The sequence below is a fragment of the Mytilus trossulus genome, chromosome 10 (genome assembly GCF_036588685.1).
Source record: "Mytilus trossulus isolate FHL-02 chromosome 10, PNRI_Mtr1.1.1.hap1, whole genome shotgun sequence".
NCBI lineage: Eukaryota > Metazoa > Mollusca > Bivalvia > Mytilida > Mytilidae > Mytilus > Mytilus trossulus.
In genome coordinates this window covers 28,815,010-28,839,670 of record NC_086382.1, presented here as the reverse complement: position 1 = coordinate 28,839,670, position 24,661 = coordinate 28,815,010, and the positions used below count along the sequence as shown (strand labels likewise).

At 30.7% G+C, this 24,661-nt stretch overlaps 1 protein-coding gene across 7 annotated transcripts in view; it reads left to right on the top strand.

The window, feature by feature from the left end:
* LOC134687173 (unconventional myosin-VI-like) overlaps positions 1 to 24,661 on the top strand; it is a 44,040-nt gene that overhangs the window by 3,812 nt on the left and 15,567 nt on the right. For 4 of the 7 annotated variants that reach the window (XM_063547224.1, XM_063547226.1, XM_063547223.1 and 1 more), the window contains exons 2-21: positions 3,080 to 3,206; positions 3,958 to 4,027; positions 5,176 to 5,249; positions 6,138 to 6,267; positions 7,069 to 7,233; positions 8,468 to 8,565; positions 10,413 to 10,577; positions 11,430 to 11,510; positions 12,702 to 12,885; positions 13,622 to 13,766; positions 14,534 to 14,691; positions 15,135 to 15,226; positions 16,092 to 16,164; positions 16,666 to 16,793; positions 17,091 to 17,186; positions 17,505 to 17,696; positions 18,424 to 18,465; positions 22,625 to 22,718; positions 23,697 to 23,827; positions 24,056 to 24,263. In XM_063547224.1, coding sequence (XP_063403294.1) covers positions 3,090 to 3,206; positions 3,958 to 4,027; positions 5,176 to 5,249; positions 6,138 to 6,267; positions 7,069 to 7,233; positions 8,468 to 8,565; positions 10,413 to 10,577; positions 11,430 to 11,510; positions 12,702 to 12,885; positions 13,622 to 13,766; positions 14,534 to 14,691; positions 15,135 to 15,226; positions 16,092 to 16,164; positions 16,666 to 16,793; positions 17,091 to 17,186; positions 17,505 to 17,696; positions 18,424 to 18,465; positions 22,625 to 22,718; positions 23,697 to 23,827; positions 24,056 to 24,263 — 2,443 coding nt within the window. In that variant the 5' untranslated portion in view covers positions 3,080 to 3,089. The remainder of the gene's footprint in view (positions 1 to 3,079; positions 3,207 to 3,957; positions 4,028 to 5,175; positions 5,250 to 6,137; positions 6,268 to 7,068; positions 7,234 to 8,467; positions 8,566 to 10,412; positions 10,578 to 11,429; positions 11,511 to 12,701; positions 12,886 to 13,621; positions 13,767 to 14,533; positions 14,692 to 15,134; positions 15,227 to 16,091; positions 16,165 to 16,665; positions 16,794 to 17,090; positions 17,187 to 17,504; positions 17,697 to 18,423; positions 18,466 to 22,624; positions 22,719 to 23,696; positions 23,828 to 24,055; positions 24,264 to 24,661) is intronic. The other 3 variants (XM_063547228.1, XM_063547227.1, XM_063547229.1) reach the window with 2 other exon arrangements.

Sequence of the window (24,661 nt, the reverse complement as noted above, 5' to 3'; positions counted from 1 at the left end):
AGCAGAAAATGTAGATATAATATAGCAGTATATAAAATCCAATAGAATTTTGTCAATTGTGTTACAGTATCAATTCTAGATATAAGGAGGAAGTAAAAAAAATCCACAATCAATTGACAATTGAATGAAAATCTAATTGTGTAGGTTAATAATCATGTTAAGCACTTGATGTGAGTACATTGTTTTATCTCATATTTAAAATTTTGCTTAAGAATTGTATTTTTATAGACTATAAATTTGAATAAAAGTAGATATTTGATGCGACTATAAATAGGAATAACATTAGAAATTTGGTGCATAGACCAATGATACACTTACAACAAGTTCCCTCAATAAAAAAAACCCTGAAGCATCAGCCATTTTTCAGGTATAAAATTAAAGATAAGATTTTGCATAGCAATGTACATGTACATGTATACTTCATGTACATGTGTATTTCAAAGATCATAGTCAGAGGTTATCTGTAAGTTTCATATATACATGGACATTCAAAGGACTTTTCAGAACAATCAGATCATTTAAGTTTCACAATAAAAGCTAGACACTCAGTACGTTCTATGGTGTTTTTATAAATATAACAATGACACTGGGGATTTCAAGACTTTGTCAGTTTGTGCTGAAATGCCTTAATTCATAAATTTGTCATTATACCCCTGCTTTAAAAAAAGTGGGTGTATAACTGTTTGACGTCTGTCAGTTGATCCATTTGTCCGTCCGTCCATCCATCCCATGAATATTTTTCATCATAGCTTTCTCAGAAACTACATTGCAAGGACTTCCTAAGTTTGGTATTAGGTTTGATATAAGTTATAATATAGCTATATACAGTGTGATGCATTTTCAGATTAATTGCTCAACAACTTCCTTTTTACCTAAATATTTGGGCGTTGGGTATCATCAGTGAGCAGTAGCTTGCAGTTTCACTTGTTAAATATGGATAGATAAGACTTAAAACAAGCTTATTCTAAGTGCCCTCCCAAATATAAGTCGCTCTCTACATTTTTACAGATTTTAAGTAATAAAATTGAGAATGGAAATGGGGAATGTGTCAAAGAGACAACAACCCGACCAAATAAAAAAACAACAGCAGAAGGTAACCAACAGGTCTTCAATGTAGCGAGAAATTCCAGGACCCAGATGCGTCCTTCAGCTGGCCCCTAAGCAAATATATACTAGTTCAGTGATAATAAATGCCATACTAATTTCCAAATTGTACACAAGAAACTAAAATTAAAATAATACAAGACTAACAAAGACTTTCTACTTGTACTTTTGTTAAAAACAAATATATCGATGTATTGTTATTCAAATATTTTGTCTATAGATTTTGTGCACATAAATTTAAAACCCTAATATATGACACAAGTCAGAGAAAAATAATAACCTCAGCAGTAAATACGTGTAAGGTTTAGAAAAAGCACAGTATTTAAAACTAGATAGATTATGATCAAAATTGAAATGTGCAAGTTCATTTCAGTTAGAAGAAAAATAAGAGTAATTAAGTACTGTCTCTAAGTACATTATACTTTCGGTCTTAAATCAATTGATCACCTTGGTTTGTATATATATATCAAGATATAAATATTTAAATTACACCCTGATTACCTTTATACATGCATTCTATTGATTAGAAGAAGGAAGAAACACAGGTATATACCTTGATTAGACAGCTATAATCTTAAGTTAAATGATAATTTACTTTGATGACTTGTTGATGTATAAACTGTCTGAAGGACTGTGTCACCCGATATATTATAAATAATGAGTCACATACCTTGGCTTAACATCAATGCATGTTATTTATGCATAGAATACATACCTGCTATCTTTTTAAGATTTCTGCAGGGTATTTTAGAACAAGAAGACCTAATGCACCTCTAAAACATGAAAAAAAATAGTCCGCTATATACATGTACTGTGATTTAAATATGTGCTAAAGTCCTTTGAATGCCTTTTATGAGGTGTTCAGTGTATTGTTTTTTGGAGGATTTCAAAAGACTGATAACACACCTGATCATGGAAGAAATATTTTACTTTTAATTAGGAAGCATTTAACAGTTTTAAGCCATACGTAAAAGATTTTAACTTTTACATTGCTTCTTCTAGAATAAGCTAATACTTTAATGTGAAGGTCGATATTAAAGAGGTAAAAATAAAGGACAATTCAGAGTAATAGGACCTAGAGATTTATTCTATTTTAGGATATTAAGTACCTGTATTTAAATCATCTTTTCATTGGACCCTTTAGTACACAATACAATTACGTTATTTAAAGTCATACTTGAAAAACCAGATTACATGCAAACATGTATACATGTGTTAAAACTCATCCATACGAATGTCAACAACATGTGTAATTTTAATCTCTTATGTACATACAGTGACTCAGAACGTTTACATACAAACCATTTTTCAATAAAATTAATGTGAACAAGCAATAACAATTATAACAATTGATTTGCCATTGGGTAAAATACATCTTTTACGAAGAAAATATAGATATTTCATTTGCTTTAAGGTGAAACTATATAAATACATGTACATGTATTAGACAGGGGAGATTAACTTTCAGATAATGGAGATTTTGTTGATAAATATCTCATTAGGTTTCCATGTGTAGTCTGTTATACTTCCTTAAACTTAAACAAACTGGCCACATCACAATCAAAATATTTTTTATTAAAACATCAAGAATTTAAAAGTTCAAAAATTTATTTACACTTATGAAAAAGTAGGAAAGAAAGATAAAACTTAGGTCTGGAGTTGGTTCCACAAAATACTTATGACTAAGTTTGATCGTAAGTCATGTAAGCATACTGAATTAATTGTTCATGACTTAATTACAATGTACGATCATTCTTAGTCCTAAGTATTTTGTGAAATCGACTCCTGATCTTCAGAGTAAACTGGTTTAACACCATTACATTTTCATATGCCTGTTCAAGTTATTTTTAAGAACTTAATTTGTCAGTGGCTGTCTTTCGTGTTTTAATTTTTTTTCAGGTGGATTTGGGTTTACAATTATTTTGATATTTTATATATATATATATGACAGTAGATAACTTTTTTGTAATTTCAGGTAATCCACTATGGATGGTGGAAAGAAGGTATGGGTGCCCCACGCCCATGATGGGTTTAAGCTGGGTCGTATTGTAGACATAGGATCTGATGACATCACAATTGAACCATTTGATGCACCGGGAACTGTAAGTTAATAATGATACTAATATAAGAATTTAAACTTTGAGCGAATAAACAGATCTTAGAATTATAACTGACTTCATGCTCGCATTCCAAAGTTTTACAAGAATGGTTCCATGAAAAATGTGGATGATCTATAGAAGGGATGAAAAGAGAGTTTGCTCAATGAGAAAAAAATCAGTTCTTTCTTTTCGATATTTAAGTTCATTTTTTTCTAACTTATTGGCCCACAGAGCCATATGATACAAGAGAACAAAATCATATAAAAAAAAAGAAAATGTTGTATAAATGCAATTGTCAACCAGAATGAATTAGTTAAGGTTATAAAGACTGTGTGTTTCTGTCTTTCTTTAGTATGTATGGCAGTTTTAATGATTGAAATGTGAACTGCATGGGAGCCAGATGTCCTATTGAAATATGGAGCATGTGTTACAAATTCATTGTATACAGTTTACTTGTTTTGTACTTATTTGTAAATTTAAATTAATCAGATCAAAAATGGGAAAAAAAAGTTTGAGGTTTATTTAGGTAGTCAATAATGTGACACCTTATTTATAAATGAAAATATGAATCAAAGACATGAACATAAAGATCTTTCAACTTTTTCAATTCTATGATCTATAAGACTCAAAAAAAGAAATCACAACCCCTTTGATTTTTCAGAATATATATACATATATGCAAGCATACAATTGAATTTTGAATCTCATTCTGTGAGCCTGCAATTGTTGAATAATGCACGTTTTCATGTTTCAGGCAATACATTCAGTGTATGACAGAACCTTCCCAGCTGAAGAGTATGATAATAAGGATGTCGATGATAACTGTAAGTATATGTCTATAATACACAGAAATGCTTGCTTCCTATCTATTATCCTCCTATGGTAGGAGGAATTCTGCACGCCTTATATGCAGAGAGGTGATTGAAGAAATTCTGCACACTTTGTTTACTTAATCAAAATGCAGCCAGCCTTGAGTTGATGGATATAAAAAAAAATGTAGTTTATCAACCCTGACAAGGAGGCAAACACTCATAAAATAAAAATATTAATTGACCTTGATAAACTTTTTATTCACCTGCTGTAGTGGAGGGGGTATTAAGTTTTATTCTTTTTCATTTGGACCCCTGCACGTCCATCCGATACATCCCAAAGTTGGTTTTTGTTCTAGATCTCTAACTTTAGTTTGCCTCAACCAAATGTTATGAAACTTATACACAATACTTATAACAAAGACAAATCAAAAACAGATCAAATTTGAATTTTGGTGGGTCACTTTAAGGGTTATTGAGTGTTCCCAATTACCAATGGAAAAATTGCTGAATTTTTAATTTCTGTTCTCTAACTTTAGTTTGCCTCAACCAAATTTTATTAAATTCATACACAAAGCATATAATAGCATAATACAGATCATGTTTGAAATTTGACGGCATCACTTTTACTGTTGTTCAGTTATGCCCTTTATAAACATAAAAATTGCTTCAACCAAATGTTATGAAACTTATACAAAATGCTTATTACTTTGAAGTAACATATCAGGTTTGAATTCTGTTGGTGTCACTTTTACCGTTCTAGTTATGTTTGTTTATCAAATGGAAAATTGCTGAACTTTAAGTTTACCTCAACCAAATGTTATGAGTCTTATCATACCCGTAGCCAGGGGGGGGTTCGGGGGGTTCGTCCAAACCCCCCTTGAAAACAAATAAGCACTGTTAAAGTCAATGTTCTGTTCAAATTGTGACTGTTAAAGTTGAGTTTTTGAGCCCTTTGGAAATTCCTGGCTACGGGCCTGCTTATACACATATTTTACATTATCATGAATTTACGGCTCTATAACAAATTGTATGTTTATTGAAGTAACTTTTCCTATTTACTTTAAGTTATATACTATTTGAAATTGTAGACATCAATTATTGTATATTGTACTTTAAAAACCTTATTACTTATTACTTTGAGTATTTGTTTTACATTTAAGGTGGTTTAATGTACTTGAATGAAGCCACTCTTCTTCATAATTTAAGAATCAGATACTTGAAAAACCAGATCTACGTAAGTACAGTTAAGTGCATTAGTCAGGCTATAATGATACATGTATATCAAAGAGAGGCTAAAGATACCAAAATGACACTCAAACTCCCTAAGTCGAAAAATAAACTGACAACACCATGACTATCAACAAACAAAGATCAAGAGGCTAATAATAGCATACAAAACACAACATAAAAAAGTGGGTCTCATTGGGGTCTAAGTGTGACACGGGATTGCCAATATTTTGTAAGCGTGACACGTGAAAGTCAAATTATTGTGTCATGAAAATGGGAAATGAGGTCTTGCGGGACCCAGGAAATGACAAAAAATGAGAATGCTAACGTACATAGTGTAAGCGGGATACGGGAATCTGACAAAACAGTAAGCCGGATACGGGAATCTGACAAAACAGTAAGCGGGATACGGGAAACTGACAAGACAGTAAGCGGGATACGGGAATCTGACAAAACAGTAAGCGGGATCTGGGATCGGAACCCCCCAGTGAGACCCCCAAAAAACTACGATGTAAGGTTATGCAATCATTTATGGTTCATATTTCTGAAAGATCAAATCTAATTTACATTCTGCATTTTGGTCAGCTAAAAAACCTGATGTACATAATTACAACTTGGTTAAAGCTATACTATAGTGATATGGTTTTATTTAGTCAAAATTACGTATTATTGTCCAACCACCTTACCATCGGATACCGAAAAACTATAGATATGTACATATGTAAGTACTGTTTTGTTAAAGCCAGGCTATTGGTGTACAGGGTTGTTGAATGAAAATTAAATTAAGTGTACACATATTTTATTGAAAACAAAAACATACCTATAAAGATTAATTGTTAATTTAGAATGCATACATGTCATGTACTAATGTTAATGTGTTAATATTTCATTGCAGACCTACACTGCCAACATCTTGATAGCAGTCAATCCTTATTTTGAGATGCCAGATCTTTATGCAACACAGACTGTGAAGAAATACAATGGAAAATCTCTTGGAACAATGCCTCCACATGTGTTTGCTATTGGTATGTCTTTTCCTCAATCGATTTTCTATTTTTCCTCAAAAAAACAATGTTATCCTTCGGCAAAATTTTATAAATTAATTCTGGTGTTACTCAAACTTCTTGTAAAAGTCATATTGGACAGTCATAAACAATCTTTTAACAAATTTGTGAAACTTTATTATCGCTATTTTGTGCATTTTTCCTTTGATCTTTTTTTGTGATAATTTTCATATCGTGCTTCTTGCTTGAGATGGAAAAATTATCGCTAGGAACTAAGGAGGCCACGTGGCGTTATTATCGAAATTGACAACGTCATCATAGGTAAAATAGCGATAAACAGATTATCATTGGTAATCTCAACTCGATTGCTTTTCTCACTTTCACTGTACCAGCTCAAGCGAGAAAATCAATCTCGTTGAGATGATCAACGATAATCTATAATTATCACAAAAGTTAACTTAACTGTATTAGTGAAAGGTGAAAGTATAAGAGCAAAAATACCAAACAGAATTTCTATTGTAAATGGCATAATCAAAAGCTTTGTTGTTTGCTTAATGTTCAGTGGCAAATATTTCATGCAGTTCAGGACTAATTCAATAACTGAAAAAGAGCCTCCAACTATTGCTTTGAATAAAAAATTGTTAAAAAATTACTAAATGTAATGATTTCTATGCATGAATGCTCCAGTAGGATTGGCTGGCTCACAGCACTGAAATAATGCTGTTGTTAGACCCTGGATATTTTAAGAAATTTGTTTTGAAAATGTCACTCACCCTTTCTTAAATATCGGACTTAATAAAAAAAGAAAATTTATTATTCCAGCTGACAAAGCTTATCGTGACATGAAGGTAACCAAACACAGTCAATCTGTCATTGTAAGTGGTGAATCAGGAGCAGGAAAGACAGAGTCTACCAAATATATTCTGAAATACCTGACAGAATCCTGGGGTACAGGGTCATCTAATATAGAACAGAGAATATTAGAATGTAAGTATTGATAAAGAATCATTGGGGACAGGGTCTTCTAATATAGAACAGAGAATAGTAGAATGTAAGTATTGAATTGAAACCAAGTGAGTGAAAACAGAGAACCTACCATTCTGGCGGAATCCTGAGCACCCAGTCTTTGCATATAAAAGGAAAATAAAGTTTGATCTAGATTGAGGGTTCAAGCACCTAAGAAAAATATGACGTAGAAAATACATATTTTTCTAAAACCTGCCTTTAGGCAGCTCTCAGTCAGGTTTGTAATATGGTTTGTCTAGTTATTAATACATTGAATAAACAGAAAAGTAATTGGGTCAGGAGGTGTTATAGATTTCTCAAAGTCAGAAATGATAATGTTTTCTTCTGTAGCTCAGTCTATATTGTAAACTTGGATCTGTATGATGGCTTATTTTGAAACTGAGACTTTTCCTGGTTACAAAGTAATATTCATTGTTTTGTAAATTAGCACACCCTGAAAATTCTTTTGTGAAGGGGCTCCTTTTGGTAAAAAATCTTATTGTCACATCCTAAGCTTTAATACTTTGCATATATTCATTAACTTCATAGTTTTTACACATTTATTCCATGGTTTTGTACTTTCCAAATCCACCCAAATTGTTAAGCTTAATCACTTTTTGTAAATAGAAACATGTCCAATAACACTCCACAGAGTTTTTTTATTGTTAATGCTCAAATTTTAATTTATCGCTTTGAGGCATATTTTGAATCTTGGTCCTACTGACTTGATATCAGGCCAGCATTTTATATAGATATAAGAAGATGGGGTATGAGTGCCAATGAGACAACTCTCCATCTAAGTCACAATTTGTAAAGGTAAACCATTACAGGCCAGGTCAAAGTACGGTCTTCAACATTGGAGCCTTGGCTCTCACTGAATGGCAAGCTACATATTAAAGGGCACCAAAAATGACTAGTATAAAACCATTCAAACAGGAAAAGCAACCGTCTAATCTATATAAATTACGAGAAACGAGAAACACTTCTGAACCACATCAACAAATGACAACTACTGAATTAGTTTCTTGTAGTGCAATATTATTTACTGTCATAATTATATTAAAAATTAAGTGTCTTACTTTCAAAATTTGCACTATTCTGCCAAAATGACAGACCGGTGAGACATTATAATAATTGCTGGGTGAACAGTTTATTGTTTTTGAAATATGATTGTTGTTTTCTCACATATCTTATGATTTACTATCATTCATTACAGCTAATCCTTTACTAGAAGCTTTTGGAAATGCTAAAACAGTGAGAAATAACAACAGTAGTAGATTTGGAAAGTTTATTGAAATACATTTTGATGGAAAGGTAACCAATTAATAATCATAAGTCATTACAAGGCTTTTACTTATAAGTCAATGGTAGATATAGCATATTGATGAAAAGACAGCTAGCTCCTTCAAATATAATTAGTTTCCCTTTTTGAAAAAAAACCCAGATTGGATGAAGGGTTTAGACTTGAAAATATAAAATAAAATGACCAAAGAAGAGAAAGACGTAAATTTAATCAGAATTGTTTTGCTACTTTATTGTCTAACCTCAGTCTAGACATGTTGGATTTTTGCCATTGAGAAGTCATGAAACCATCTTTCTTTTAGTTTTGCACTGAAAATGTTTTCTATCACTTTTATCTTTTTTCTTTCAAAATTTTTTTATTTTTAGTCAACAGCATGGCAAGCTGAGGTGAAAGTTATTTTTGTTGCGTGTGTTATATAAATATTGACTTGATTTCAAAAATTTATATTGTTTATCGGTATTCTCATTGTATTTGTTATTGTTTTGTGTTTGTCTTGTTGAATATTCGTCCCTGCCCAATGAATGTATATTCGTCCCCGCCCAATAAATGTATATTCGTCCCCGCCCAATAAATGTATGTATCTGTTTACCATGTTTACCTGACTTAAAAACATTACTGGTCAAAATAATTTACTGTCCATACATTTAAATAAATGATTTTTTAAGAGTTGATATTCAGTTTTAATTTAAGAATTGTTGTTATAATAAAGCTTAGTGTTTGAACCAAAAGTGTTGTGGTAAAATCTAAATTAAGATCAATTAATAACTCACCTGAATCTAGCTGTAGGACTTGCACAATATCTATTGTTAAGTTCTTCTTAAAACTTTCAGAAATAAGTGGACACTATATGATTTTTAATATAATTTCGAGCAAAAGAATTCAAACACATCTAGAGTGATAAGTTAGTTCTATGACTGAAATCCGCATCGCATGTTTCTTTGAAGATCTTAGTAAGCAAAAGATACTAATAGGGGGGAATGGCATTGCATGTTTGAAAAAAATGGCATAATACCTTTGTACTTTTATATATAAAAAAGAAGAAATGGCAAGATTGCCAATGAGACAGCTCTCCACAAGAGTCAAATGTCACAGAAATGTGGATGTGAACATGCTTGATGTTTATTATATACACAAATATGTATCCAATACTGTTGGTTAACTTTGTCAGTAATTCTAGTGTTAAAGGAACCATGCTAATATATTTAATTTAAGGTGGTACCCAACACTTTCACTAAAATTAATTCTGCTGGTTTAATTTTCATAAAATTTTGTCAAAGTATTTACTTTAACCCTTTAACAAAAATTTCAAAATTTCAAAAAATTTTAACCAACCGTTTTGTCAGAAAAATTACACTGGTTATATAGCAGTTTGACAAACACCAATTTTGATCATTGGGAAGCTTAATTTTCCATTTACAACACAACGTAATTAAAACGTTTAGCTGACTTTACAGAGTTATCTCCCTGTAGTGTTAGGTACCACCTTAATGTTCACATCCCTGATGTCAATTTTGAAAGATACCAAGTTAAATTTTCTTATTATCGAGTATATAGAATTTTCTGGTCTGTTTTTTTAGTCTTGTGGCAAATGTTTAGATACTTCTGTCTGAGAAAACTCTAAAGAATCTAACAAACAAATAGACCAGAGTACATTTGACTGTTTTCATTAAGATAATAACCTCTAGTTTGAAAAGAAATTAAGATTTACTTTAATAAAAGAAAAAAATGGAATGTCAGCAAAAACACTGAAATCAATATTGTTTTTGATCAAACAATATGAAGACTAACAGAGCATTGAAAACCAACAGATCCATATTTTGAAATTCATGTTGTTATAATAATGTTACTTTTGTTTCAGTGTTATGTAAATGGAGGCTTTATTTCTCACTACCTGTTAGAGAAGTCAAGAGTGTGTACTCAGAGTAAAGAGGAGAGAAACTACCACATCTTTTACCGATTGTGTGCTGGGGCTCCCGATCAGCTGCGACAGAAACTTAGTCTGGCTCCTCCAGATAAATTCAAGGTAGATTGATATATATTGATGTTGTGTTTGATATTGTGTGGTGTAAAAAAAACTTCTTTCCATTATGATTATTTTTACCCAAAACATTTCATATCTTAGAAAAACAATTATGGTTAACACAGGCTTTGTTTTGTTTGATATACAATGAAAAGATTGACATTTATAATATTAAATAAAGGTGTTTTGAAAGATAAAAAGAAATTGCAAACTTTTGAATGAAGGACACATTCATTGAGATGAAAAATACAGACGGGTCTTAAATGCTTCAATTGTTTTACTCCATATTGATTATTCAAGGCTTAAAAATTACTTTGGTGGTCCACCTTTGAATTAAAAATAATATCTTAATACAACTTTAAAATATTTCAGAGCTACAGATTTTTTAACCAGTTGAAAAATCATCAGTAAGGGTTTCTTGTGTAATAGGATTATATATCTACAGGGTTATAAATGAAATGACCAAAAATTAAGGCCTATTTTCTTGTAAAGAGACAGGAAAGTTGTAATCAAAAGGAAAAAGTATAAAATTCCAGAATTCTCTACCAAATTTGTGATCTTTTATTTTAGATATATAATTAATTTTCAGCTAAAATAGATTTGAGATGATAACAATCGTGACATACTGTATAGGCACATGTCTATTATTGAATACTGTATAACCACACCACCTTTTAATCATGTTGAAAAACAAATTTTAAATTCTGTTGTGTGTTTCTACCTCTTTTATTATTGTGTATGAATCCCAGACATTGTAAAACTGTTTTTGAACATTTTAATTTCTACGAGATTCCCATTTCTTTCAAACATTGTTATTGTACAAAGTTGCATGTATATTTCCATGTTGTGTTTTAGTATTTGATGCGTGGATGTACACAGTACTTCTGTAATCGTCAAACAGATAAACAACTTGCTGCTGATAGAAAAAGCCAACAGGTAGTGTATAATACCTTACTTAGTAATCAATTACTTGTAAAATCACTGCAATTAGTTTTAAATTAAACACCCACTCCAGAGTTCTCGAAAAGTGGTGGTCATAGGGATTTGACCACCAAAATTTGCAAAGGACCAGCACAATTTTAATATTTTGCATTGTCAGTCCCTCTGTTCGTCCATCTGTTGGTCAAAACCATAGCTGTTGTCACTGTTTTCTAAAAGTACTAAAGAGAATGACCTCATATTGAATTAATGACTTTACAGTGATTATTTAAGTTGTAATGTGTGAGCATGTTTTGGACCTGTCCAGTACCTACTTCTTGTTAGCCTTAGTACTTAGAACTTTCAAAATGTTGAATGAACTTTAAATGTTTGTCCCAAAACGACGTTATATTTGGTCAGTAGTTATACAAAGATCAGTTGTAACCTGTGTGCTATTTTATGACCTGTCTCCTACTTTTATGCTTTGACTTACTTTCAATTACATATCAATGAACATGATGAACATCACTGTGAACTAGAAAATATAAATGAAAATAACAAGTTCAAAATGTTTCTATATATTTCTGGACAGTTATATTAAACTTCTTTAATTTCAAAACTCATTTAAAAAAAAATCTTCATTCATTAAAGGGGGTAGGAGGGATCCTGATCCCGAAATCTCTGTCTTAAAAACCTGAAATCCTGAGATCCCGAATTTAAATAAATTTAAATCCTGACATCCCGAAATTCGAAAAAGTATTCCTGGATCCCAAAAGGGTCATACCCGAAATCCCCAGCTTAAAAACACCCGATCCCGGAGACGCGATAAAGGTCATATCCCCTCTTTTCATTGTTATCCATATTGATCAGTGTGTTTAATGAGACTCAAGTTTGTTAACTTTCAGCCAATTGTCTTCTACTGTGGATTCATTTATTTTCGTGGGTTCCAATTTTTTGTGGGTTGAAGAATACTTGCATTTTTCGTGGATATTAAATTTGTGGTTTTGGAAAAGTCTGCAAATAATCCCTTTGAAAATTAGAAATTCTTTGAAAAGTTTAATTTGTGGTTCGTTTCCATGAAAATTGGTATCCAACGAATATTAATGAATCCACAGTATTTCTCTTTTATCTCTTTAAGCTACTGTTATCAATGTTGTTTGGTCTAAAGTCTAAATCAAGTGTTCACATCTTAACATATTTTATTTGCAGTATCTTAAAGATGGCAGTCTTCATGATCCCAAACTGGATGATATGAATGATTTTAAAACTTGTGACCTTGCTATGACCCATTTAGGGATCAGTGATGAGGATAAATTGTCCATCTATACACTAGTGGCTGCTGTTCTTCATCTTGGTAATCTGGAATTTGAGGAAAATGTAGACGATGCAAAAGGTTTGTATGAATATAAATACAAATTATTTAAATTAGATAAAAGTTTGACTTGGTAGATTATTGCTCAATACAACATTTATTAAATTGATTTGTACTAAGGTGCAAACTACTACTTCAGAACCAAAGAACCAAGCATTGATTTAATACACTAAAACTAATTTCCTACTAATTTACCAATTAATATAAAAAGATGTGTTGTGATTGCCAATGAGACAACTCTCCACAAAAGACCAAATAAGGTTATTTCATGTATTTCATCGAATTGTTCCATTACAATTCAAATGAAAATGTTGGCATGTACTAACTTGAAAAATCTGTGCTCCTTAAAAAAAAAGTTCTAGATTTTGTAAAAAGATCTGAATTTTCAGGGAAAAAAAATAGTAAAATAATGCATTTAGAGAGAAGATTAATAGCTGAAGTGAATTTATCAAAAGGTGATTTATGTGCAGAAATTCTTCACATCCTTGTTATGCCCCATTTATGGGCATTATGTTTTTTGGTCTGTGTGTCTGTTAATTCGTCTGATTTGCAATTGTTTTTAAATTCAACACAAAAATCACTTCAGTTATAGAAAATTTGGGAAATGCTGAATGCAAATAAAGCTATCAAATTTCCAAATGTGTGTTTTTATTCTTACAACACCTATCTCATTATCACAACGCTAAAAAACTTTGCAAAATTTCTGAATTTAAAGCCCACAATATCGTTCGTTTTTTTTATTTTCCTTTATAATTAGGTGGCTGTAAAATCAATGGACCATCAGAGAAGACTCTAGGCATATGTAGTGGACTGTTGTCGTTAGACAAGGAGGAGCTCAGAGAATCATTGATAACAAGAGTTATGCAGACATCAAAAGGAGGCTCTAAGGGAACACTTATTAAGTTAGTATAAAAATACATTAAAAATCATCATAGTTAAACCAGTAGGCAATATAATAACAGGACCAATCATTCAATTTTTGATTGGTATCTTTATATACATAGTCGTTGGACAAAAGTGAGTTCTCACTCAAAAAATGTCATATCATTTCAATTAAAATGGATATTTTTCAAAAAATTATTACCGAGTAATTGTTTGAGTGACTTTTATAAAATATATACCATAAGATGCAGAAATGTCTAAGTTTTATTGTTTATTCGGCCACAATATTATTCATTCTTATTTTAAACTTCTGACAAGGTGAACACAATGAAAACTATTTCTTGAAAAGTTTGCTATGTATTCTGATCAAATTAAAATTGTAAAAATTTGCATTTGTGTTTAACCCATTAGATAATGAAAACGAACCTCACCAAAATTATGGCTAAATAAACAATTAAACTTCAGAGATTTCTGCATCTGATGGTATCTATTTTATAAAAATTGCTCATAGACTTACTTGGGATTAAAAAAAAAAAATATATCGATTTTAGTTGAAATGATAGGATATTTTTTCAGTGGGAACTCACTTTTGTCCCATACCAACTTTGATTCTATTAAATAGATAATAATGTGCTTCACAAAATAGACTTTGATTTTCTTGTAGTTGAATGCACCTATTGTAGCTAGAATTTATCAATAAGCAAAGCAATGGTGAAAAACATGTATTTTATGGTCAATTTAAAATTAAAAACTGAGAATTCAATAAAAACATCTTAAATTTTTTCAGAGTTCCATTAAAGATTGGAGAAGCTAGCAGTGCCAGAGATGCACTAGCCAAGACCATCTACTCCAAATTATTTGACTATATTGTATCAAGAGTAAATCAGGCCATTCCATTCTCACAGTCCATGTCTTTCATTGGCCTTCTGGATATTGCTGGATTTGGTGAGTTGATTTCTCAATCCAGCTTTGATTATAAGCAACTTCTAAAAAAAGAATTACTGTACTTACCGTATAGGGGGTTATTTTCACGGGGTGTTAATTTTCGCTTATTTTTGGCGGATTAAAGAGAATTGTGAAAATAAGTTCTGCGAAAACTAATGCATACTTTCGTTACTTTCTAATAGACTAAAATAATAGTTTTAAGGGTTCTATAGCTGAGATTCAATTACATGCAAGTGGTAAGATGGAAGTCTGCACATGTATCTTGAGAAGAAAGTGAAGTTCTTCCTAAAAAATGTATTAAGAAATATAATGTTTTTGTAAAAGTAATAAATACTGTATTTCTTGAGGGCTGAATATAGCCGTGATTGTGTCTGTATTTGGAGTACTGAATTCATTTATGCACTAAACAAAATAATGAAAATACTTTCAATTTTGTTTTTCAGAGTATTTCCAAGTAAACAGTTTTGAACAGTTCTGTATTAATTATTGTAATGAAAAATTACAACAGTTCTTCAACACCAGAATTCTGAAAGAAGTAAGTAAAAAATGTTTATTTCAAATCCTTGAAGCTCTCTTCTGAGAGGGATTGGAGGGGTTCTGATCCCGAAATCCTGGGGATTAAAACATGAAATCCTGAGGTCCCTAATTTAAAGAAATTTAAATCCCGACATCACAAAATTCGAAAAAAGAATTCCCAGATCCCTAACGGATCAATCCCTAGCTTAAAAACAGCCAATCCTGACATCCTGAAAAAGGATCTTCCCCCCTCTCTTCTGCAAATTTGACTAAGAGGGTTTGGGCTTTTCTTTTTAGACCCTTTTAGTTATTATATAGATTCCAAGCGATAAAAAAGGTATACTTCATATTTGTTCAAAGCAGTAAATACCAGTTTTTTGGTTTGAAGAGCTGAGGGATTGAACACACAACATCCTAAATTACAGATGGGTGCCCAATTGACACACACCCAATGTAATGTCATGAATGGATATCTCTATTTAAATTCCATGTTTGTAAGTAAATTTTTAGGTCTTTTGCAAAAAGCCTCATAACCGTTCTAAAAGTGAAATTGCAAACCATTTTTAACCAGTGAGTCAGACTGAACATAATCATATTCTACTGAGTTTATTTAAGTTATGTCTTTTGCAAGAAGAAAACATAAAGTTAGATACATTTTAATCATTAACTGACCATGCAAAGGCTGTATAGCCAGTCAAAGGTTGTTAAAAAAAACTTCCATCATCAATAATCATTAAAATAAATTAGCTGCAAGGACAGTTAGAAAATACTAAACTTGAAAATATTGGTTTATAGTATTCTTAGTTTTATGTTTAGAAACAGGAAAAAAGTGAGGATATTATGTTAAATGAATCAAAACATTTTTATGTTGTTCTTGTATTTAGGAACAAGATCTGTATGAAAAAGAAGGGTTAGGTGTAAAGAAAATCCAGTGGACAGATAACCAAGATTGTATAGGTAAGATGTAGAAATGTATTTATCACTTTTGGTGGTGTTACTTTCTGAGTTCTCTAGTTCTGTCCCTTTAAAATGTTACATGAAAACATATACAGTCATCAACAGTACAATATTTTAAAGAATATGTAAGTTAAGTTTTGTTCAAACTATCAGTTTCTGAATCTAAAAGATTTTGGTTTAATAATTGTTTATGTACACCTAAGTCAAAATTATTTTAGTCATTGGTTGAATATTCATGGTTTAGGATGATGTTAACCTACCATTACTTTTTAAAAATGCTATTGAAAATATTATCAAGGATGCATTACATTTTGAAATAATGCATTGTATAAACCAAAAAAAAGGGAGATAAATCTTATCAACCAAAAAATATGTTTAATAAGATAAATGTCATCTTGTTTCTATTTTGTTTTTTGTTGCTGAACCAGTTCCACCGTTTAAAGTTTTATAGTTGGCTTTTAAAAAGATTAAGCTGATGTTTTTTATTTTCATATTTTTCAGAATTGATAGAAAACAAGAAAATGGGTATTTTTGACCTACTTGATGAAGAGAGTAAACTTCCTGCACCTAAATATGATCATTTTACCATGGAGGTTCACAACAGGAACAAAAATCACTTTAGGCTTAGCGTAAGTAAACGGAACCCTTAAAAAACAGGTTAAAAAATCAGTCATGATTAAATTGTATGTATTTCAGGCAGATCTGTGTATATGTATATTATAAACTTTCAAAACTGCTACCTTCAAAAATTTTCTCTCCTTGTAGAAATCTACAAAGCAAGGAACACATCATTGTTAGCTTAAAATGTATCCAAACTGTATGTATAGGAAAGCACAAACCTCTACACCAAAACAACATTTATATTATTTTGTAATCTGTTACCTTGTTTACTAGCTTTGTTAATTTCTGTTGTTTATATTTTTCAGCTGCCAAGGAAATCCAAATTGAAGTCCCACAGAGATATCCGAGACGAAGAGGGATTCTTGATTCGTCATTTTGCTGGTGCTGTTGTTTATCATACTGTAAGAATATTTTTTGAAAATATGCCTTCATTTTCAACTTCAAAGAAAAATAAAATCTTTTTGGTATCATAAATTTTGAAGACTATATTATAGCAACATGAGTAAAGTGTTTGACTTAAAAATAAAAAAGATATATTTTTAAATACTGGATTATAAATGTGATAGATGTACTAGATTATAGATGTGATATTATGTTTAGGTAATGGTTAACACACATTTAAATTTAATTTACACAAAAATTCAAGAAATAATAAAACAATATTATAAAGAAGAAAAAAAATCTTATCCTGTTATTTAACAAAATATTTCTCATTACAGAACCAGTTTCTGGACAAGAACAACGATGCTTTACATGCCTCGCTGCACTTCCTGATCCAGGATAGCAACAACACGCTACTGAAAAAGATGTTTGAAGGAACGCAGGTCTCTACTGGAAAATTAAACTTCATCAGTGTCGGAAGTAAATTTAGATCACAGCTGGTTATACTGATGGAAAAACTGAAAGCAACAGTAAGTTCCATAGCAGTATACATGTATTGAAATCTAAATAATAGTGGCAATTTACTGTTTCAGAGGGTAACTTATTGAAAATACCCTAAAAATGGTGGGAAATAGTAATTTCTGTGGTTTATGTTCATTAATTAATTAAGACTTTTTAAACCATCCACAGCATTTTTGTGTGCATTTTTGATATTGAAGAAAATGCATTTAATTCTGAATTGGTAGAATTCAATGATGTTATCGAATATGTTTGAAAAGGTATGAACTTTCAGTACAAAAAGTTAAATCTTTGTATTCATTGCTTACAATTTGTTTTGTTAAAACAAAATTGTTTCATAGGAGTACCAGGGTTTATATAACCTTAAAAGTCTTCTGTATTTGAGGTCATCAACCACTAAAAAACAAAATTCCCCTTATATAATAAAGATGATCTTTTAAATTTGGCAGAATGCAATATATTGAGTTTAAATATAAAACTATATTTAACACTTTAAAACATTGTTTGTATATATATATATATTCTAACAAAATGATTATTTTTTTCAAATAATTTTCACACTTTGAAAAAGTAGCATTTATGTAGAAAAAAAATTGACAAAGTCATTTTGGAGAATTTTCGGCTATTGTAATTTTTGAATTAAATGAAAACAAAACAAGAAAGAATGAGGAATATATATATATATTGAATTCATGTATATGATGTACTTGTTTCTGTACATTTTAATATGAAATTTAGGAAGATGTAACACTACTGAGGACTCCAACTTTACTTGTCAAAGTAAGTGGGAATCATGGCTCTAACACAGGGTAGCTGTCATATGTATACTTTGTGTCTTAATACATATATTTTGGACAATTTGACCAGTCTAATAATTGGGAAATGTATGTATTCAACTTGGTATTAGGAGTACAAAACACTTACTACAGTTGCTGTGATTTTTCTGTCGATTTTTTTGTGTTTTGGTTGTGGAAATATTTATAATGTTCATATTCACAGAAAATGAGGAAATACATAAGATAAATGAACCAAAACATCTTTTTACCCAACTATGAACAAATTTGAAAATATCATGATTCAATTATTCTCTTATTTTTTTAATGTCTTTGTTTTATCAGGTTTAATTCAAAATGTAAGACACTTTTAAACTCATTTAAAAAATTTCATGAAAAAATTAGGACATATAAGTCCCATCTTAAAGATACTATCTAGAAAGTGTCTTCAGTTTAAAAAAAAGGAATGTTACACTTGTTGAGAAAATATTCTCCTTTTATACTGATTTTACAAAAGAAGATCCAAAAAGGATCCATTTATAAAACCTGAGAGCTTGCCTTTATCATATGTTTATATTGTTATATGTATCTACTGTATGACCAGTGTGTGTGTTTTTATGTGAATGTGTGTGTTTGAGTGCTTAAACTTCTGTTCTATAGTCCCTAGTCTTATAGTTACTTGTGATCCATTCTAAGAGACAAATATAACAGCCCTGAAACATATTCATGAAATGAGATATGAATCCCATATTTATGCAACGAGAACTAAAAGGAATTGATGGTTATCATTTTGAAAGGTTGACTGTTACGATTTAGACTGGTCATAAAAAGTTAGATATACATTTTTTATTTAACAGTTGTTAAGACACAAGCTATTTATATTTTAACTTGACATATAAACAGCATTTGTATATATTGTGGCTAATATATATCATAGGTATTGAGAACATAGTAGTTGTTTTCGTATACATATATATAGGTTGAAATTAACTAGATTTTTTTTTCAGGAAAAGAGCACTTTTGTTACTGTTAATTTAGAAATTTTTGTGATGTTTTAATCATTGCAAAAATTATGACAGCTAAGGTTTTCCATAAAAAAACTAGCATTTTAAATTTGAACAGCATTATTACTATACGCTATGCAACATTAATGTATAAAACAGATAGCAATTTTCCATTATTTGCTGATGTTTAACTCTTAATACATATAATATTCATCTATTTTTTTTTTACAGTTTTATATAAAATTTAAAGCTTATTGAAAATGGATATATATATATGAGTAGTGCTATTCATATTTAAGGGGACATTGAAATGAAGAAACTAGAAAACTACTATGTTCGCATATTAATATAATTAGAAGTTGAATGAAAGTATATTTTTTGTTTCTATTATTTAGGAATGTGGAATGCAGTAGATTTCATTTAACTAACTATATTTTTTTTATCATATTTTTTATTGATTAAAACACCTTACAAGATTGAAAAAAGATTGATTTGACAAAACTAACAGATTTACTTACTAAACATAATAAGGAATTTTATCATTTTCATTGGTGAAAATATTGATATGATAAATGAAACTTACATGATATGAAGATGAAATTCAAAATATATATTGCCAATTTTATCATGTCCATAAACAAGTAAAAGCAATTTTAAAAATACCTCAGCATATCGAGATACAAAATGACTCATATACCAAACTAATTTTGTCAGTTCCTTTCAGTTGGAGAAATGGTGGTTCTACTGTAGTAAAATTTGATTTGCTTAAGGTGGTACTCAACATTTTCACTAAAATTAATTTGGCTCGTTTAATTTTCATAAAATTGGGTGAAAGCATTTACTTTGACACTTAAACAAAAATATGAAAATATAAAAAAAAATATATACAATCGTTTTGTCAGAAAAATTACACTGGTTATATAGCAATTTGACAAACACTAATTTTGATCATTAAGAAGCTTGATATTCCTTTTACAACACATCTTAATTAAAAAGTTAATCTGACTTCACAGAGTTATCTCCCTGTAGTGCTAGGTACCACCTTAATATATTATGAACCTTTTTGGCTGATAAATACAGTACTTGCATGAACTACATCCACACATTTCCCGTAAACAATAAGTAAGACAGGGCATGCATATTTAATGCAGACACCTTATATATCATAATTTATAACATTATTTAATCAGCTTATGTATATCTAGATACAATGGCAAGTTGACATAGAAAACAATAGTGTTATGTGTCTTCTTTCTCTGAATTCTCAAATTAATGTGTTTGCACGTTCAGATAGATGCTGCACAAAATCTAATTAAAAACTTGCTTTAGATTTACTGTTTAATATTTATATATCCTTTTCCATCCATGATGCTTTTGTATTTGAGATGTGTTCCAAATAAAAAAGGAGAAGTGGTATGATTGCTAATAAGACATCTATCCACAAGCTACCAAATGGCACAGACATTAACAGCAATAGGTCTCTGGACAGCCATGCTCTTTTTAAGACTTCATCAGAGCAGGAAGATTTATAATTTTGTCTTTCAATGGAAAATAGGTCATTAGGTAAATGATAGACTATGCTCTAAATGCATCATCATACAACTGCTAGTTAGTTAAAAAGCAGGGGGTCAAGTGATGTAATCAACTGCCATGTTTATATTAAAGGTCGTAGGTCAAAATTTACATGAGTTTATTGTTTATTAGTCTCATTAGCCAATCATTAGTGAGATATGCTGATATCATGCAGTTTGAATCTGAAGGTATTTGTTAAATGAGGTTCAGAGATTTGGTTTATTAAAACATATTTTAACCAAATGGCATCAACATTTGAGATGCTCACTAAAAGCAATGTATATGGGTTTGTGTGTATATTATAAAAAATAATGTTGCTTTGAGCTGAAATTTGAAAAAAAAATCAGCATTCACAAAAATTAAATTATTGGACAAGCAGATTAATTAACTTCTTGTAATAGAGGAGATGTATTTTATTGATTTCAGTTTGAACTATTGTGTTATTTTTTGTCGAGCCTGCAACTTTTGTTGCTGAAAGCTCGACATAGGGATAGTGATCCGGTGGCGGAGGCTACGGCGGAGGCGGTATTAGCTCACTTCTTAAAAGCTTAATATTTTAGAAGGTGGAAGACTTGGATGCTTCATACTTTGTATATAAATGCTTCATGTTACGAAGTTTCCGTCAGTCACATGTCCAATGTCCTTGACCTCATTTTCATGGTTCAGTGACCACTTGAAAAAAAAAGTTCAAATTTTTGTAATGTTGAATTCTCTCTTATTATAAGTAATAGGATAACTATATTTGATATGTGCGTACCTTGCAAGGTCCTCATGTATGTCAGACAGTTTTCACTTGACCTCGACCTCATTTCATGGATCAGTGAACAAGGTTAAGTTTTGGTGGTCAAGTCCATATCTCAGATACTATAAGCAATAGGGCTTGTATATTCGATGTATGAAAGGACTGTAAGGTGTACATGTCTAACTGGCAGGTGTCATCTGACCTTGACCTCATTTTCATGGTGCAGTGGTTATCATGGTTATAGTTAAGTTTTTGTGTTTTGGTGTGTTTTTCTCATACTTAATGCAACAGGTCTACTATATTTGTTGTATGGAATGATTGTAAGGTGTACATGTCTAGTGGGCAGATGTCATGTGACCTTGACCTCATTTTCATGGTTCAGTGGTCAAAGTTAAGTTTTTGAGTTTTGGTCTTTTTATCTAATACTTTATGCCATAGGTCAACTATATTTGGTGTATGGAAATATTTTATGATCTTTATGTCAGTCATGCAGGTTTTATTTGACCGTGACCTCATTTTCACGGTTCATTGCACAGTGTTAAGTTTTTGTGTTTTGGTGTATTTTTCTTCAACTATAAGTAATAGGTCAACTATATATGTTGTATAGAAGCATTGTTAGCTGTACATGTCTGCCTGGCATGGTTCATCTGACCGTGACCTCATTTTCAAGGTTCATTGGTCTTTGTTTAGTTATCTTGTTTAATGTTAAGTTTATGTGACAGTTGTAATAAAGCTTTTTACTTAAGACTATCAACATAATATCAATGATATGTACAGAAGGCGAGACATTTCAGCGTGTGCACTCTTGTTTTTTTTATAATTTGTGATAATTTGTGTATGTTTTGTAGGGTACCAATTTCATTAGATGTATAAAACCCAATTTGAAAATGGTGGATCATTTGTTTGAAGGAGGACAGATTCTGAGTCAGCTGGAGTGTGCAGGTAAATTATTTAAACTGTGACTAAAACTATTTTACATAACAGCTAATTTCCTAATGCATATATAACAGAATTTGGGTAGTTTGCATGCTTTGTTTGTATATCATACAATTGTAACTCGGATGGCGTCCAATCAAATTTGGATATAATATATAAAGGCTAAACTATGCCTATATATATATTGTTTGAAGATGTCAATCTTAATTACAAAGCTTGAATTAACATTTATACAAACTGAGCAAGCAAGCTTACCAAAGTTTTACTCTACAGGCATTAGGAAGTTAGCTGAAATGAGATAAATTTCCTAATTCATTTTATTTTTAGCTCATTTTGACTGAAAGAATAATAGATTTTGATTATCACTTTGTTTCCTTGACCTTCATCTGCAATTAAATTTTAAGTTATGTTCCAAGTAGATCCATGAAACCATAGGCAAAATTATCCTTCACATGTATATGTCTTTTTTCAAAATCTACGGACAAAACATATGTGCTTATATCTACATATGCTCCACTTGCCATGGAAGATGAACAAAATGACTTCTAGACTGTGCATCCATTCTTTGGTACATTAATAAGTTCTTCTATCCGGAATCAGATTGGAAATTTTTGAAGAGACAGTCTTGAAACTATGAATACATCTTCATTAATCTTTTGAAATAGATGTCAAGTTGGATTCTTTTGTGCTGTTCTCTAAACATTGACAAGCCTGTAGCCAGGAATTTCCAAGGGGGGTTTGTTGGACTCACAAACTCGACTTTAACAATTCAAACAGAACATTGACTTTAACAGTGCTTATTTGTTTTCAAGGGGGGTTCGTCGGAACCCCCCTGGCTACAGGTATGATTGAAATAAGGAAGAATGTAGTTTCTTATAGACAAATATTGTGATTTTGCTTTATTTTTATGCATCTTCTGCATTAGTTAGTATATATTATGTAATGACTTATAAGGCAGTTAGAATGTTGTTTTGTTTATCTTAGGTATGAATGCTGTATTAGACCTTATGCAGCAGGGATATCCATCCAGGACACAGTTTCTAGAACTTTATAACATGTATAAGAAATTCATGCCATCAGATCTAATAAGACTGGATCCAAGATTGTTCTGTAAGGTAAGGGATACCAGAAAACTTACTTTGTACAAAAAACTAAATGCATTTTTTACGATTTTAAGGAATAAATCATTTGCTAAATGTATCCTTTCATGTTAAATATTTAATAAAAGTTTTGAAAACTTATGAAAGTCAGTTTTTGTTATGCAAAACATTTTCTTATACTGTTTTAGCAACAAAAAGATTTATGGAATACAGTTAATTCAAATTTATTTTTTCATATTTCAGGCATTATTCAAGGCTCTTGGACTGGATGATAATGATTTTAAGTTTGGTCTAACCAAAGTCTTTTTCCGACCAGGGAAGTTTGCTGAATTTGATCAGATCATGAAAAGCGATCCAGAAAATCTAGCAATATTGATCAAAAAGGTTAAGAGGTGGCTGATTTGCTCACGGTGGAAGAGGGCCCAGTATGGTGCAGTTATGGTCATTAAATGTACGTTTCATTTAAATTTAGAAATTATAGTGATGTTTTTATTGTTGGGGAAAAATGCGACAAGGTATATTATATCATCAAAATAATTAAATCCTGCATTTTGAAATTTTGTAAATGAATCAAACAGGCTCTTCCTGAATACCGCAAAAATTTAAATTGCATTTTAGTCTAAAATGACAAAAACGCAATAATAAATGCATGCTATAATTTCTGAATTTACAGTAGTTTTTAGGATTTGCTACATTTTATTTTCATGATCATGGATGTTGGAAATAAACATCAAATAACTTGACATTCAAATTTTGTTTAACAGAAGTCTAAAAATAGAGTGGAAAACAATCTTCAATAAGAAATTAAAAAAGAGTTTAGGGATTGCTGTCAGGTAATTGATTACCCAA